Source organism: Phoca vitulina, unplaced genomic scaffold (genome assembly GCF_004348235.1).
Source record: "Phoca vitulina isolate PV1807 unplaced genomic scaffold, GSC_HSeal_1.0 scaffold6, whole genome shotgun sequence".
Classification (NCBI taxonomy): domain Eukaryota; kingdom Metazoa; phylum Chordata; class Mammalia; order Carnivora; family Phocidae; genus Phoca; species Phoca vitulina.
Genome location: NW_022589709.1, coordinates 24,649,696 through 24,666,281, shown reverse-complemented (window position 1 = coordinate 24,666,281; position 16,586 = coordinate 24,649,696). Strand labels below are relative to the sequence as shown.

The window sequence follows — 16,586 nt, the reverse complement described above, 5'->3', positions numbered from 1 at the left end:
GGAGAAACAGTTTTTTCCTTTTAATTTGATACATTACTAAGTGGTTTATCTCAATATTAAAGTAATGCAAAACACCATAGGATAATGTTTCCTTATGCACTTCATCTTATTAGATGTTACAAAAGACACTTAAAAGATTATTTTAAGTTGTCATCTAATCGACTGTAGAAGAATGTTGACTATAGAGAAAAATTTTATTTTTTTAATTTTTATCAATTCTCTGTAGATTTTGTCGATGTACTTTATATGACTATTACTCAAAGCCAATAAACACCTTTTATAAATGATGACCATATGACTAGATTACAAAGTTTTTCAAGGAAATTTTACTAAGAAAGAGTCAAGTCAAAGGCTATCATATAATCATAAGAGTCACGTGGGGTAAGTTAAGAAAATGTCACTAGAACTTTAATATAATTGGAGAAAATGGAGTCCATATAGCTTTCATCTTAAGTACAAAAGGAAATTAAAAGAGGAAGGGGAAAGTATTTTGAATTTAAAGCATTATCTGACACAAACTTAATAAATCATTGCTCCTATTTACAAAAAAGTCTTTAAATCTAAATAGGTTCTAATTTTAGCTGAAATATTACTTTCTATTTCGAAAGCAAAATATTTTGGGGGGCTTATCTTCAAAAAGAAAACACTTACCCCTAAAAGTCACTGTGCAAGCATCTTTTTTTTTTTTTTTTTTTTTTTTTAAAGATTTTATTTATTTATTTGACAGAGAGAGAGACACAGCGAGAGAGGGAACACAAGCAGGGGAGTGGGAGAGGGAGAAGCAGGCTTCCCGCGGAGCAGGGAGCCCGATGCAGGGCTCGATCCCAGGACCTGGAATCATGACCTGAGCCGAAGGCAGACGCTTAACGACTGAGCCACCCAGGCGCCCCCACTGTGCAAGCATCTTGTCTCATGCCTGTATTTCAGAACCCACCTCAGTTAATCAACAGTAACGAAAATAGTGCTACTCTGTGCTTGTTTTCATTATAAAGAAGTCTACTCTCAAGGGTTCTTTCATCTTTTTTCTTTCATGCAATATTTCAAAGAAAAATGGGTTCATCACTGTTTATAAGAAGAAAACTATCCATTTTACACATTTTTACACTATATGTTAAACTATCATATGACTTCCATTTCCAAAACAAAATATATTGATACAAAGAACAAAATATCGTCCTTTAGAAAGGATCTTGATGCGTCTCATGTTTGAAATGGTTTCTTAGAATCATTTTCCTTGACAAGTGAACAGCAAATCAACCACAAAGTTGCAAAAATATTAAACTGACAAATAAGCAATATACCTGGGTGAGTGACAAAGAAAAATTCAACAGACTGCTGTTGTTATCATTGCATTTGAATCAAAGTGCATAAAACCTTGTCAGAAATATGAGCAATGGATGGATGAAAAGTATACAGCTAGATGGCTTTCAAATCTTAAACATACCTATTTTAAAAGGCATGGCTACATTAAATTTTCTAAAATTGACATGCCTTGTCATAATGATAATTAGTATTTGGTCAATGGAACATACGTTTCCCTCTGGAAGAGTGTTTTTAAGATGTTACAATGGTTACCTGTCATTTATGATCCAGTTCAGACAGAGATTGAGAGAGCTAAGATTTTTGCACCTCTTGACAATTTCCATCACGGTTTCATTATCCAGTTCAGTGATATGACGTAGGTCCAAGCTGGAAAGATTTCGTAGCTAATGAGATAAATAAAATGAAAGATGAGAAAGGTAAATGTTATATTCATTCTCAAAAATTATATAGTTTATTACAAGGTAGAGTATTACCATGCAATATTCAAAATAGATAATATCTAATTAAATTACACTCATTAATATAATATTTTACATACTAAATTAGAAATGAATGCAGACATCTTTGGTAAATATATGAATGGCAATAAACATTAAAATCAAACAGATTTTATTAATGTTTCATGAAAATCAAAAGTTAGCAACCTAATAGGTGGGGGGGGCTGTTAAATATATTACATTAAGTACCTACAGTTTGATAAGATTATTGTAACATTGTTCAATTTCGGATATTTATCTTCATGATTATAATGCCACTTTCATATAGGTTTTCTCACTTTTTAAAAGATGAGATATGAGTACATGGTTAATTCAGGGATATCCTGATGGTATTTTATCAATGTACTCCAAATTGAACTATTATGGGTGGTGTGTTTCACCATGTGGAAAGCAATATAAAATGTTGTTTAAGAAGTAAAGATTTTCACCCACAACTATATGGTCAACTAATCTTTGACAAAGCAGGAATGAATAGCCAATGGAAAAAAAAAAAAAAAAACAGTCTCTTCAACAAATGGTGGTGGGAAAACTGGACAGATATATGCAGAAGAATGGAACTGGACCACTTTCTTATACCATACACAAAAATAAACTCAAAATGAATGAAAGACCTAAATGTGAGACAGGAAACCATCAATATCCTACAGAAGAACATAGGTAGCGACCTCTTTGACCTCAGCTGTAGCAACTTCTTACTAGACATGTTGCTGGAAGCGAGTGAAACAAAAGCAAAAATGAACTATTGGGACTTCATCAAGATAAAAAGCTTCTGCACAGTGAAGGAAACAATCAACAAAACTAAAAGGCAATCTATGGAAAGGGAGAAGGTATTTGCAAATGACATGGCTGATAAAGGGTTAGTAATCAAAATCTACAGAGAACTTATCAAACTTGACATCCAAAAAACAAATAATCCAGTTAAGAAATGGGCAGAAGACATAAATAGACATTTTTCCAAAGAAGACATCCAGATGGCTAACAGACACATGAAAAGATGCTCAACATAACCCATCATCAGGGAAATACAAATCAAAACCATGATACCACTGCACACCTGTCAGAATGGCTAAAATTAAAAACACAAGAAACAACAGGTGTTAGCGAAGATGTGGAGAAAGGGGAACCCTCTTACACTGTTGGTGGGAATGCAAACTGGTGCAGCCACTCTGGAAAACATTCCTCAAAAAGTTAAAAATAGAACTGCCCTATGACCCAGCAATTGCACTACTAGGTATTTACCCAAAGGTTACAAAAATACTGATTCAAAGGGGTACATGCACCCCAATGTTGACAGCAGCATTATCAAAAATAGCCAAATTATGGAAAGAGCCCAAATGTCCATCAACTGATGAATGGATAAAGAAGAGGTGTCATATATACACAATGGAATATTACTCATCCATCAAAAAGAATGAAATCTTGCAATGACATGGATGGAGCTAAGAGTAGATTATGCTAAGTGAGATAAATGAGTCAGAGAAAGACAAATACCATATGACTTCACTCATACATGGAATTTAAGAAACAAAACAGATGAACATAAGGGAAGGAGGAAAAAAGAGAGGGAGGCAACCATAAGAGACTCGTAACTATAGAGAACAAACTGAGGGTTTCTAGAGGGGAGGTGGGAGGGGGACAGGCTAAATGGGTGATGGGGATTCAGGAGGGCACTTGTTATGAGCACTGGGTGTTATATATAAGTGATGAATCACTAAATTCTACTCCTGAAACCAATATTACACTATATGTTAACTAACTAGAGTTTAAATAAAAATTTGAAGGAAAAAAAAAAAAGATTTTCTCCAGGTATCACCTTCCCCATTTCTCTATTTTCTCTCCTTTCCTGAAGCTTCCTGTCTTCCCCTGATGTTTAGTCTCCAAAGAAAATTACTAATACTATTTACACAAAGATAGAAATTATCTTCTTCAAATAAGCTACAAATCAAATAAGCTATTTTTGCTTAATAACATGCAAAGAACTAATCTGGAGGCAAGTGGCAAACCAAGTAACACCCTTTCCAAATATGTCTATGCCCTAATAGGTTACTTATATGCAAACCAGACTTCGCAGATGTAAAAAGTTATGGATTCCCGGGATGCCTGGGTGGCTCAGTCAGTTAAGCGCCTGCCTTCGGCTCAGGTAATGATCCCAGGGTCCTAGGATCGGGTCCTGAATTGGGCTCCTTGCTCAGCAGGGAGTCTGCATCTCCCTCTGCCTGCCTCTCTCTCTCTCTCTCTCCCTGACAAATAAATAACTAAAATATTAGAAAAAAAAATAAAATAAAGTTATGGATTCTGAGATTGAGAGATTATCCTGGATTAACAGGGTAGTCCTAATCTAATTACTGGGCTTTATGTGCAGACAACCTTTCCCAGCTAACATCAGAGGGATGTAATGGAAGAAGATGCAAGAGACATGTGAATTGTGAAAGGGATTCAACCTGCCTTGATTGGCTTTGAGTATGGAGAAAGAGAGCAAGGAGCTAAGGAATGTGGGCATCCTCTAGAAACTGTAACAGCCCTGAGCTGAAAGCCAGTAAAAAAATAGGGACTTCAGGGCGCCTGGATGGCTCAGTCGTTAGGCGTCTGCCTTCATTAAGGGTCCTGGGATGGAGTCCCACATCGGGCTCCCTGCTCAGTAAAAGAGCCTCCTTCTCCCTTCTCCCTCTGCCTGCCGCTCCCCATGCTTGTGCTCTCTCTCTCTCTCTGCCAAATAAATAAATCTTAAAAAAAAAAAAAAAATAGGGACTTCAGATGTACAACCTTAAAGAACTGAATTCCATCAAAAACCTGAAGAAGCAAGAAAACAGACTATCCCCTCTTACCCAGGACTGGCGAGTCTTTTCTACGCCACCCTCAAATCCTACTGTAGAGGGAGCAGGTTAGTCCTGCAGGAAGCTGACCTGCAGCTGTAATCCAACCCAAAGGCCTCAGAGAAGTGAGACAGCCAAGTTCCACCCGAGAGTCAGTTGAGCTTCAACCCCAAGATAAGACAAGACACTGGAATCTCCACTGCCGCTGGGTCAGAGAGAAAGAAATACTCTAAAACAGCACTGTCCCAGAGAACTTTCTGATGATGCTAATGTTCTATACCTCTGCTGTCCAATATGGTAACCACTAGTCATATGCAGCTACTGAGCACTTAAGATGAGACCAGTGTGAGGGAGGACCTGAATTTTTATCTTATTTCATTTTGTTTAGTTTACATTTACTTTCAAGTTTTTTGATTACTGATTCAATCTCATTACTAGTAATCAGTCTGTTCAACTTTTCTAGTTCTTCCTGATTCAGTTTTAGATTGTATGTTTCTAGAAATTTATCCATGTCTTCTAGGTTGTTTAATCTGTTGGCATATAATTTTTCATGATATTCTCTTAGAATCTTTTGTTTTTCTGTAGTGTCAGTTGTGATTTTTCCTCCTTCGTTTCTGATTTTGAGTCCTCTCTTTTTTTCTTGATGAGTCTGACTAAAGGTTTGTCGATTTTGTTTATCTTTTCAATGAACCAGATGTTGGTTTCATTGATATTTTCTTCTGGTTTTTTGTTTTTTTTTTTTTTTGGTCTCTATTTCATTTATCTCTGCTCTAATCTTTATTAGTTCCCTCTTTCTACTAGCTTTGGACTTTGTTCTTTTTCTAGCTCTTTTAGGTGTCAACATCCAAAAGTCTTTATTACTGTTGGAGATATACTTATCTGGAAACACATAAAGAACCAAATAGCCTCTCTGAGTGGCAGGGGCTGGATGGCTTGCTGGGCTTATGTTCTCACAGCCCTACTCATATCCGTACAGCCCTACTCATATCCGTACCATACAAAATCAGAAATATATAAAATGGACCTTAGAGATGCTGGAAAATACTCTGAAACATGACTATTAAGCCTATGAATGCTAAGGATGAATTTTGCTATGTGTAACCATACACATATGTGAACTATCAAATATAGCCATGTATAATACATACATAGCATCACTTTATTTTCCAATTCTTTATTATAGTCACTAGGAGGACACAAAATCATAAAAATTTTACCCAGCCACATAAATATTTCCTACACATGTATATTTTGGGGGCTAGCACAGCTTCTGACACAAAGTTTCTATGTGAATTCTTACATAGCTCTTAGCTTCCTTCACTGTAAATTATCTTTATCACAACACTGTGAATGTACTTAATACCACTGAACTGTACACTTAAAAATGTTTAAAACGTAAACTCTAGGTTATGTACATTTGACCACGATAAAAAAAAAAAATCACTTCATCAACCAGGACATAGAAGGAGGCTGTAATAAATCTCTGTAGAGAGGAAAATTTAAAATTGTTTATGCCATTTCAGTCCCCTCACATTAGGAAAGATAACTGAGGACCAAACAGTTTTGAATAACTTATCAGAGTACAAATAATGGGGAGAGAGATGTTAGTAAATCTAAATTATCTTACAGATGTGGGGAAATCCACAGATATCTGCTACAACTCATGGAAAAGCAAAAAGTAACAATTCCCAAAACTATATGTAATAAAAACTCTAATTCTAGTTGATTGACTCTTTAACTTTTAGAAATCCTGCATCCAGCCCCATTCTTCAATGCAAGGTGGGTCAGAAAATGACACTGGCCCACTTTTGGCTGATACTGCCCTGTTTACTATCCATAAATGGAACATTTCTCACTCTTCCAATGGAGCATAAACTCATACATGAGGAAACAGATTTACTTCAGCTCTCACAGGTAGCATTCTGACATCTTGAGAGTGTTATACTCTCGGATTCAATTAAAGCTCATTTTATGATCAGGTGACAGTCACTGACTATGCTCATGTGGCCTTCCCTATGACTACTTTGGCCAGTTCAACATGAAATCTGACAGTATCCAAAGGCAGTTCCAGGAGGCAAATTCCTGGAAACCAGCATTATTACAAGGACACGTACTGAGCTCCTCTATGGGACGCAGCATTTTTATTGAAAACTCTACAAACAGCTCTGTCAAATCCATCACACTCCTTCCCTTGCTATAGGCATGTCATAATAGCGCCCTCCAGGGTTTCATATAAAGCTCCCTAAACTAATCCTTCATAGTGTGAAACAAACAATTACATTTAGGAAACTGACATTTTAATTAAACTTACTTTCCTTATAAATTCATTGGTAGTCTTGGGTTATACAAATCACAGAGGATCTGAATAAACAGACTTACAATCAAGATTTCCTAAATGCTTCACTCTAATTTTTAAACATTTAGTAAGGTATTTTAAAAGAAACTCAAGTCAGAATGTAGACTGCAGGTAATCAACTTTCAGGTTAATTCTTCTTTTATTGAGAAAAAATATTATTTATAACTAATTCAGGTTAAAGACTAAAATTAGTCAATGATTGTTACAGCCATGTATGTACTTAAGTATAAAATGAGACACTAAAATGTTACCTAGGAAACAGAGTCTTGAAGGATTATAAAAAGACCTCAAATGGCTTCCAAGTTCTCTTAAGACCCTGGAAAGTAAAAAATTAAACAAAATCCTCAATTGTGCAGATTGACTATGGTGGATGAACCAACGTAAGAGGCCTCACAGGACCACCATTTCAGGCTAACAAGGACAACTTACTTAGGTGAAGCTAGTTGGAGGTGATAATTTTTAAGAAGAATAAAAACTTCTGCATAGTTAAATATGTTCAAATGCCAACCAGTCCTAAATTACTTCTTGCCAGCCCTGCAGATGTTGGTTTTATTGGGACTGGGTTTCGAAGCAATCAGGTGTAATCTGCAGGGAGAAAAGTCAAAGGTTAAAACAGGCTGCCTTGCTGATGACAGGGTTACTGGGGATGTAGATCAGCACCACACACTCATCTGCCAAGTATCTGTCACCTGCCAAGATGGAGATCATGGGAGAGAGCAGAGGCACATGGGAGACAGAAGGGTCCGAGAAAGGCAGTTTCCCTGGGGGAGAGTCTCCTTTTAAGGACAAGGAGGGGGACACAAGTAATAAAGGAAGGGAGTTGTAGCACAGGTCTCATATGGGTAAAACAGGGAAAAAAGGGAAGAAACTAAGACTGCTGGGAACAGAAAAGAAAGGGGCAGAGATGGAATTTCTGTCCATGAGCACAGGACGGCTTCTCCACCTTGACAGGATCTGATATCTACATTTAGAGAACTTGACTGGACAAGGCAGAGAATGAGGGGCACCCCTTCTACTCATCACCTTGGTCTGAACCTCAGCTTTATTAAGGCTTGCGCTCAAGTATAGAAATGGTAATAAGAGCTAGATAAGCCACATTTAGGATATCGGGCAGCACCTCATAGAACCAGGAACCTCAGGGTAGAACTGAAATCTTTCAAAAAGCCTGAGATCCCAGTACAGACAATAAAAATTTCTAAATCTAACCATGAAAAAAGGACTCCCAGGGTCTTGGATGCTGTCATATCCACGGTGGCTACCATGTTAATTTTCTGACACCTTCTCTATGTATTCCTTCCAACCACTGCCTTCTTAATCACACTGGGCTGCTGTCTCTTTGCATTATTCCCAAATCCAAGGCCTGTTTCACTCTGCCATTCTCTTACTAGATCTGACATCTTTTGCCATTTTATTCACATCCTGTTTTGCTTTCTAGCACACTTTACTGCACTGCTTCCCAGAGCTGTCCCTTCTAACTCCTTCTTGGCACATTACCAGCCAGATTAATCTTCCTTAAATAACTCTGACCATATCTCTCACCTTCTCTGAAACTTTTAGGAAACAAAAATATTTCAACTGCAAAAAAAGAATCCCAGAACTTGCCTATCAAAGCCCTTCACTGTCTACCCCCACCATTTCCTGAAATCTTTCAGCTAGCTGAAATCTCTTTCCCCAAATTTTGAGAGGTTGTTCTCAGTGTACTCAAAGAGCTGTGCTCATTACTTTAAAACTGCTCTCGATTTACTCTTTTTACTCAGATAACTTGGAAGTTGTCTTCTTCTCTCCTTGCCACTTATTCAACTGCCTGGTTCCTACCTCATCTTCTCCACAAAGCCTTCTCAATTACTTCACAGAAGAGGAAAAATCAGTGAGGCTTCGAAATACAATATACTTGCCTAACACAAATTATTAACTAGACAGTCCCCAACATAACTATGCCCTTTAGATAGGAATCATCAATTGGCAGCAGCTGCCAAGGGACCAGGGGAACAACCTTCCCTTCTTGCTACAAGTACGTGGAAGTCCCCTCTTTGTCAACTCCTTCACCTTCCCCTCCCTGTCCCCTCCTCCTCCCCGACCAGCCCTTCCCAGTCTGTGCTGTTCAGGACTAAGCTCTCATCCCAAACACTTGACATCCAATCTTAATGCTTGAGCTGGTCCAAATCTGGATAGTTGTGAATTTTCATCCATTCATTCACTTACTTAAACGTCTCCTAAGCACCTGACTCTAACTTGGCCGCACATTAGGATCACATGGGGAACTTTTTTAAAAATACTGATAACCAGGCCCCATCCTTAAACATTCTGATTCATTGGCTTGGGGTAAGGCCAGTTGTTAGTATTTCCAAAAAAGATACCCAGCTGATCCCAGCCTGAATTGGGAACCACTTCTCTAATGCACAGCTACTGATATTTAGACCCTAAATGTGTAAAAATAATTTGTAAAGCTCAGCCTCTTTCCATCACTCAAAAAAGAATGCAGGAGATATTATTCATATGATCAATAAGTACTTACTAGGCACCTATTATATACCAGAGGCTATTCTAGCTGCTAAAAATACAGCAGTGAACAAGACAGACAAAAACCCTATCCATGGGGTGCTTATACTCCCAGTTGGAAACAGGTGAAGGGTACAATAAATAAAATAAGTAAACAAATTATACAGTATGTTAAAAGTGCTAAGGACTATAGAGAAAAAATAAAGCAAGGCAAGGCAGATGGAAAACAGAGGGAAGGGAGATGGGATGCAATTTAAATAAGCAGTCAAGGGGCACCTGGGTGGCTCAGTCGGTTAAGTGTCTGCCTCCGGCTTGGGTCATGATCTCAGGGTCCTGGGATGGAGCCCGGAGTTGGGCTCCTTGCTCAGCGGGGAGCCTGCTTCTCCCTCTCCCTTTGCCCACCCCATCACCGCTTGTGCGCATGCTCTCTCTCTGTCTCTCTCACTTGTGCACTCTCCCTCTCAAATACATAAGTAAAATCTTTTTAATAAATAAATAAATAGGCAGTCAAGGATGATCTCATTGAAAAGATGATCACAGAGCACAGATCCAAAGGAGGTGAGGAAGCACACAAAACATGGGGATGTCTGGGGCAAGACTTAGTGCAAAGGTCCTGGGATGGGAACAGGCAGAGTATTTTGGAGGATCAGTGAGGAGTCAGAGGTGCTGTAGCAGAGTGAACAGAAAGAAAACTAACAGGAGACATAGCCAAAGAGGTGAGTGAAGGACAGACTATATGAAACCCTGTAGGACAAAGTACCAATCGCTCTGAGGAATTTGGGAAGCCACTGGAGAGGTCTGTGTAGGAGTATGACATAATCTAACTTACATTTTTACATGATCCTCTAGCTATGTATGAGTCTAGAATGGGAGCAAAGGTGGAAGCACAGAGAGGCTACATTGAATCAATCCAGTCAGTATCAGTGACTTGGAACACAGTGACAGCAGCTGGATGTGGTATGAAGATCAGATTTTGGATATGTTTGAAAGTAGAATCAACAGAATTTTTTGACAAATATATCAAGGAACATGAGAGAAAAAGAAGAATCAAAGCTGATGCTAAGGTTTTTAGTTTGAGCTCCTGGAAGGCATTGTTGCAATAACTAAGATGTTTTGGTAGCAGGTAGGAAAAGAGTTTGGTTTTGAATATGTTATGTCTGCGACGCCCATTAGATAGCCTAGAAAAGATGTCAAGTAAACTTGGAAGTCATCAACACACAAATGGCATTTATACTTCTAAATTTAATATATAAAAGTATTAATTATATATAAATATGCTAAATCCTTTTTATATACAAATTATATATATTTATATTCAATTACATATTTTTAATATAAAATATAAATGTATAAATATATTTAATTATACATTTTTAAAATATAAATTATATATAAATATGTTAAATTCTTTGGGTACAATGATAGTAGCCTTCTAATTTGTAGTGAGTAAAGAAAATAAAATAATTGATTAAATTAACATGCAGGCATACAAACCCATAGTCATAAAATATAATATATAGTGAGCTAGTCTGATTCTAAAAAAAAATTTAAAAATGCATTAACAGCAATAGTACCCTGAGCCACCCGGGGCAGTTACAGGCTGGCTTCATTCCCTATCAAAGCATAATTCAGCCTTCATGGCTCCCGTGCACATCCTCTGTACCACTGCCAGAGATGCCCACGGTCAGAGTAAGAGACTGCCCTCTGTGCACCCACTGATGTTGCTCGTTCTCCCACCACAGCCTAGGAAAAAGCCCATGAGAGACTGTTCCTCCCACAAGAGTCACAGGCAAGCTCCCACAGGTCAGGGACACGGCTATTCACCTTTGTGTCACTGGGGCCTAACACAGGACTAGGTGCATCAAACCCATTTATTAACTGCTTATGGCTGAGTGAGTAAATCTGACATCAGGACCAAACTTTAAAGATAATTTCATTGATTTAAGTTTCCAGATATCAGGTATCTGTCCCTCTAACTATATCAAATGCAAGATCTATAGCTCTGAAGCTCCATGTTTTTAAAGGTGATATATTTGAACATAAATTTCACAACATGTGAGGATTAAATAATGAAAAGCGACAATCTCATTCCACACAATTAAAGGTCATTTTAGAACAAGAAGTATAATCAGTTCCCTATTTACGTGTTCGTTTTTAAAATGAAGAACAGTTTTTTGGGTTTTTTTTAAGAGTCTGTAAATTGTCAGCGTTTTGATGTCTGTGGCAGGAATTCTGACTAGTTCACCAAAATTTTACTCACTGTATTCTGCTGAAGAAATGTGAATTTGTTAATTGGATTTCTGCGTCTTAGTGTACCAATGCTCTGCGCCTCCTCTCTCACTCTGGCAGGCAGCAGTCTCTAATTGACTTTTTCCTAGGACTTTCCTTTCCACCAAATCCCTTCCTTTTCTCCACAGAAGATTTTGGGAGCACCGAACGAACTACAAACAGCACTTAAAGTTAGCTGCACGAAGCAGCCCTGTCACTTTTTTACCCAGCAGGAGCTAAGATACAGAACTTCTCTTCAATTAAAAAAATAAAATGTTCACACTGTTTCACTTAAATAAGAAAAAAAAAAATCAAAGCTTAAATAAATTAAGGGCAAATTAAGTCAAATGTGAATGCAAGCCAGGAGAGATTATTTCACCTCACTGGACTGGTTGTGTACTTCTCTTTCATTTCCTCAGACCAAGGTCAGAGATCTGCTATAAAAAAAGACAGTTCATGGAATTCTGAACCCATTTCAGTCACTAGCACTGTAGAGTGTGCTTTAGTGTGTCAAAAGTTTTGGAAGTGCATTCCAAATAAAAGTTTTACAACCTGATTTTTTAAAGTACTAAAATAAATGAAACTTAACCCAGGACAACCCGAACATTAGCGCACGGCAAAAGCTTAGCGTATCCAAGCCAAGTGACCTGTACATTGACCTCTTGATCATATACTATTAAGGCAAAACCACCATATTATTCCATTCTTTATTTTTAAATGTGTGCAACTGGAAAACAAAGGAATGACATTAATGCTTTTTAATTAAAAAATATTCTGACATATTTTTATTTTCTGGCATTCCAGAAATATTACAGAAATCTTGTACCTACTCTCTAAAATAAAATGTCTATTTTTTTTCTTTCTTCCTGGTTTAGAATATGCAACTGGGACTGACCTTCACATTGAGAATCTCTTAGCTGGCCTTACACTCTCATTTCTGGGCCTCAGCCGAAAGCCACAGCTCGGAGTAAAAAGTGCCTAAACTTTTATTTCAGAAATGATTCTTCCTGTTCTGTGACCAGTACTGTTTCAGGGAGTGGGAACCAAAAATCCCTGGTGCACAGAATAACCACCAGCTGAGCCACTTCCCATCTTTGGGCTTTCCATACCACCAGAAAAAGATACCCTGACACACGGAGGAACACCATGAGGCCTCTGTCAATAGGTACCTACAGCTTCTCTCTGCGGTTTGCCCTATAGGTCTGGAGCACCCTGAGTCACCAAGGAGGAAAAGGCTAACCCAGGCATCTATCAGCAGTTTTCTCTCCTCTCAAGCTCTAAGCCATTTTTATGAGAAGAAATATTCCAAAACATATATGTAACTCTTTTTCCTACTGTCCCCCTTCTAGTCCCCAAACAAAACCCCAAATATTCCTTCTAGTTGGAAGACACATCTGAAACTAACAATCTAAAAATTAATCAATCGGGTCATCACTACTAGTGAGAAAGGAGTCACAGAATCCGTCCTAAATCAAGATATAAGATTGGAAAAAATACTATTTCTTCATTTCTGGCATTGTACTTGATTTAACTGTTCATGGTATTATCCAAGTGTCCCAATCACCTATGATAATGAAAGAATGAACACTTTTCAGGTAAGAAAAATCTTAGAAGACTCAAACTTTTTAAAGGGCATGTAGGATGTATACTCAAAATCCAAGTCAGGAACTCTCCAAACACTAAATCAGATTTAAATTGTTTTACCTTTGTTCTGTAATCACTATTCCAAGGAGCAACAGCATTTGGTTTAAAATATATTTAAATTTGGAATTGGTAAGTTTTAGTTCCTGACTCTGCTAATCACACTCAAGAGCTAAAAGTGAACAACCTAAATTCTAGGTTATGATCTATGCTACAGGCAGTGTATCAGTTATCAATAAGAAATGGTAATCAGGGGGCGGAGCAAGATGGTGGAGGAGTAGGAGACCTGAATTTCGTCTGGTCCCAGGAATTCAGCTGGATAGGGATCAAACCATTCTGAACACCTACAAACTCAACAAGATATCGAAGAAAAGAATAGCAGCAACTCTCTGAACAGAAAAGCGACCACTTTCTGGAAGGCAGGACGTGCGGAGAAGTGAATCCGAGGCGATATTCGGGAGGATAGACGGCGGGGGAAGGGGCCTCCATCGGCCTCTTCTGGCAAGTGATAGAGCCGCAGAGCACAAAATCGGAACTTTTAGAAGTTGGCTCCGCTGAGGGACGTCGCTCCAGTGGCTAAGCAGGGGGTGGAACCCTCGTGGGACAGTATGGTCTCAGGACCCTCGAGGTCACAGAAAGACGGGGGGGGGGGGTGCCTGAGTGCGGCAGAGCTCCCAGGGATTGGAGCGGGGAAGCCGGCTGCACAGACGGAGCAGAGGAACGGACTCTCAGCTCGGGGTTGCCATAAACCATGATCCGCAGCACAGCTGGGCCACTGCTCTCCCAACAGGGACCCCAAAAGCGGCAGATCTGGGGAAACTTACCTTCCTCCCCTGGGAGGAGCGGTGCGAGAGCGCCCCGCAGGGATCTGCTGGGTTTGGAGACTCCACACCGAGTCGGGTGCCAGAGATAGAAACGCTTGGTCACAGGCTGGGTGAGCACAGAGTACCGCCGGAGACCGGGGAGACAGGAGTAATTGACTGCTTTTCTCTGGGGGCGCACTGAGGAGTGGGGCCCCGAGTTCTCAGCTCCTCCGGGGCGGAGATTGGGAGGCCGCCATTTCACTCTCATCCTCCAATGCTGTACGGAAAGCTTGCAGGGAACAAAAGCTCCCGAGAGCAAACCCGAGCAGATTACTTAGCCCGGACCGGAAAGGGCGGGGCAATTTTGCCTCCTGCAAAGACATTTGGGAACCACGGCAACAGGCCCCTCCCCCAGAAGATGAGCGAGAACAGCCAGCCAAGACCAAGTTTACCGATCAATGAGAACGGCAGAACTCCAGCGCTAGGGGAATACTGCACATAGAATTCATGGCTTTTTTCCCTGATTCTTTAGTCTTTCAAAGTTAATTTTTTTTTAACTTTTTTTTTTTCAATTTTTCCTTTTCCCTTTTTCAACCAATATCTTATCAATCCTTTTTAAAAAAATCTTTTTTATTTTTCATTTTTAGAGTCATATTCTATCCCTTCATAGTAGTTAACCTTATTTTTGGTATATATATTTAAGTTGTTCTCTCTTTAAAATTTTGGGATACACTTTCTTCTAACAGACCAAAATATACCCTAAATCTCTAGTGTATGGCTTTGTTCTAGTCTCCTGCCTGATCACATTCTCTCTCTTTTTTTTTTTTAAATTCTCTTCTTTCTTTTTTCAACCAAATTCTTATCTTATCAATTCCTTTTATAAAATCTTTTATAATTTTCATCTTTATAGTCATATTCCATCCTTCATCATATTTACCCTTATTTTTGTACATATATAAGTTTTTCTTTCTTTAAAATTTTGGGAGGCACTTTCTTCTAACAGACCAAAATACGCCCAAAATCTAGTATGTGGCACTGATCTATGTACCAGCCTGATCATATTTGATGACATTCTGTTTTGTTTGTTTGTTTTATCTTTTTCTTTTTTCTTTCTTTCCCTTTCTTTTACCCCAGTTTCAGGTCTCATCTGATTTGTTTAGTGTATACTTTTCTGGGGTCCTTGTTACCTTGGGGTCCTTGTTACCTTCTCCTCTGGACAAAATGACAAGACGGAAAAAATCACCTCAAAAAAAAGAACAAGCGGCAGTATCAACTGCCAGGGACCTAATCAATATGGACATTAGTAAGATGTCAGAACTAGAGTTGAGAATGACAATATTGAAGATACTAGCTGGGCTTGAAAAAAGCATGGAAGATATTAAAGAAACCCTTTCTGGAGAAATAAAACAACTAAAATGTAACCAAGTCGAAATCAAAAAGGCTATTAATGAGGTGCAATCAAAAATGGAGGCTCTAACTGCTAGGATAAATGAGGCAGAAGAGAGAATTAGTGTATAGAAGACCAAATGATGGAAAATAAAGAAGCTGAGAAAAAGAGAGATAAACAACTAGTGGATCACGAGGGCAGAATTCAAGAGATAAGATGAAACAATATTAGAATAATTGGGATCCCAGAAGAAGAAGAAAGAGAGAGAGGGGCAGAAGGCATACTGAAGCAAATTATAGCAGAGAACTTCCCTAATTTGGGGAAGGAAACAGGCATCAAAATCCAGGAGGCACAGAGAACCCCCCTCAAAATCAATAAAAATAGGTCAACAGCTGACATCTAATAGTAAAACTTACGAGTCTCAGAGACAAAAAGAAAATCCTGAAAGCAGCTCGGGATAAGAGATCTGTAACCTACAATGGTAGAAACATTAGATTGGCAACAGACCTATCCACAGAGATCTGGCAGGCCAGAAAGGACTGGCATGATATATTCAGAGCACTAAATGAGAAAAATATGCAGCCAAGAGTACTATATCCAGCTAGGCTGTCATTGAAAATAGAAGGAGAGAGAAAAAGCTTCCAGGACAAACAAAAACTAAAGGAACTTGCAAACACGAAACCAGCCCTACAAGAAATACTGAAAGGGGTCCTCTAAGCAAAGAGAGAGCCTACAAGTAACATAGACCAGAAAGGAACACAGACAATATACAGTAACAGTCACCTTACAGGCAATACAATGGCACAATAAATTCATATCTTTCAATAGTTACCCTGAATGTAAATGGGCTAAATGCCCCAATCAAAAGACACAGGCTATCAGATTGGATAAAAAAAAAAAAGACCCATCGATATGCTGTCTGCAAGAGACTCATTTTAGACCCAAAGACACCTCCAGATTGAAAGTGAGGGGGTGGAAAACCATTTACCGTGCTAATGG

At 38.7% G+C, this 16,586-nt stretch overlaps 1 protein-coding gene across 1 annotated transcript in view; it reads right to left on the bottom strand.

Moving 5' to 3' along the window:
- Nucleotides 1-16,586, bottom strand: part of FBXL17 (F-box and leucine rich repeat protein 17) — a 512,446-nt gene that overhangs the window by 318,105 nt on the left and 177,755 nt on the right. Inside the window, 1 exon segment of the mRNA XM_032403887.1 lies at nucleotides 1,576-1,706. Coding sequence (XP_032259778.1) covers nucleotides 1,576-1,706 — 131 coding nt within the window.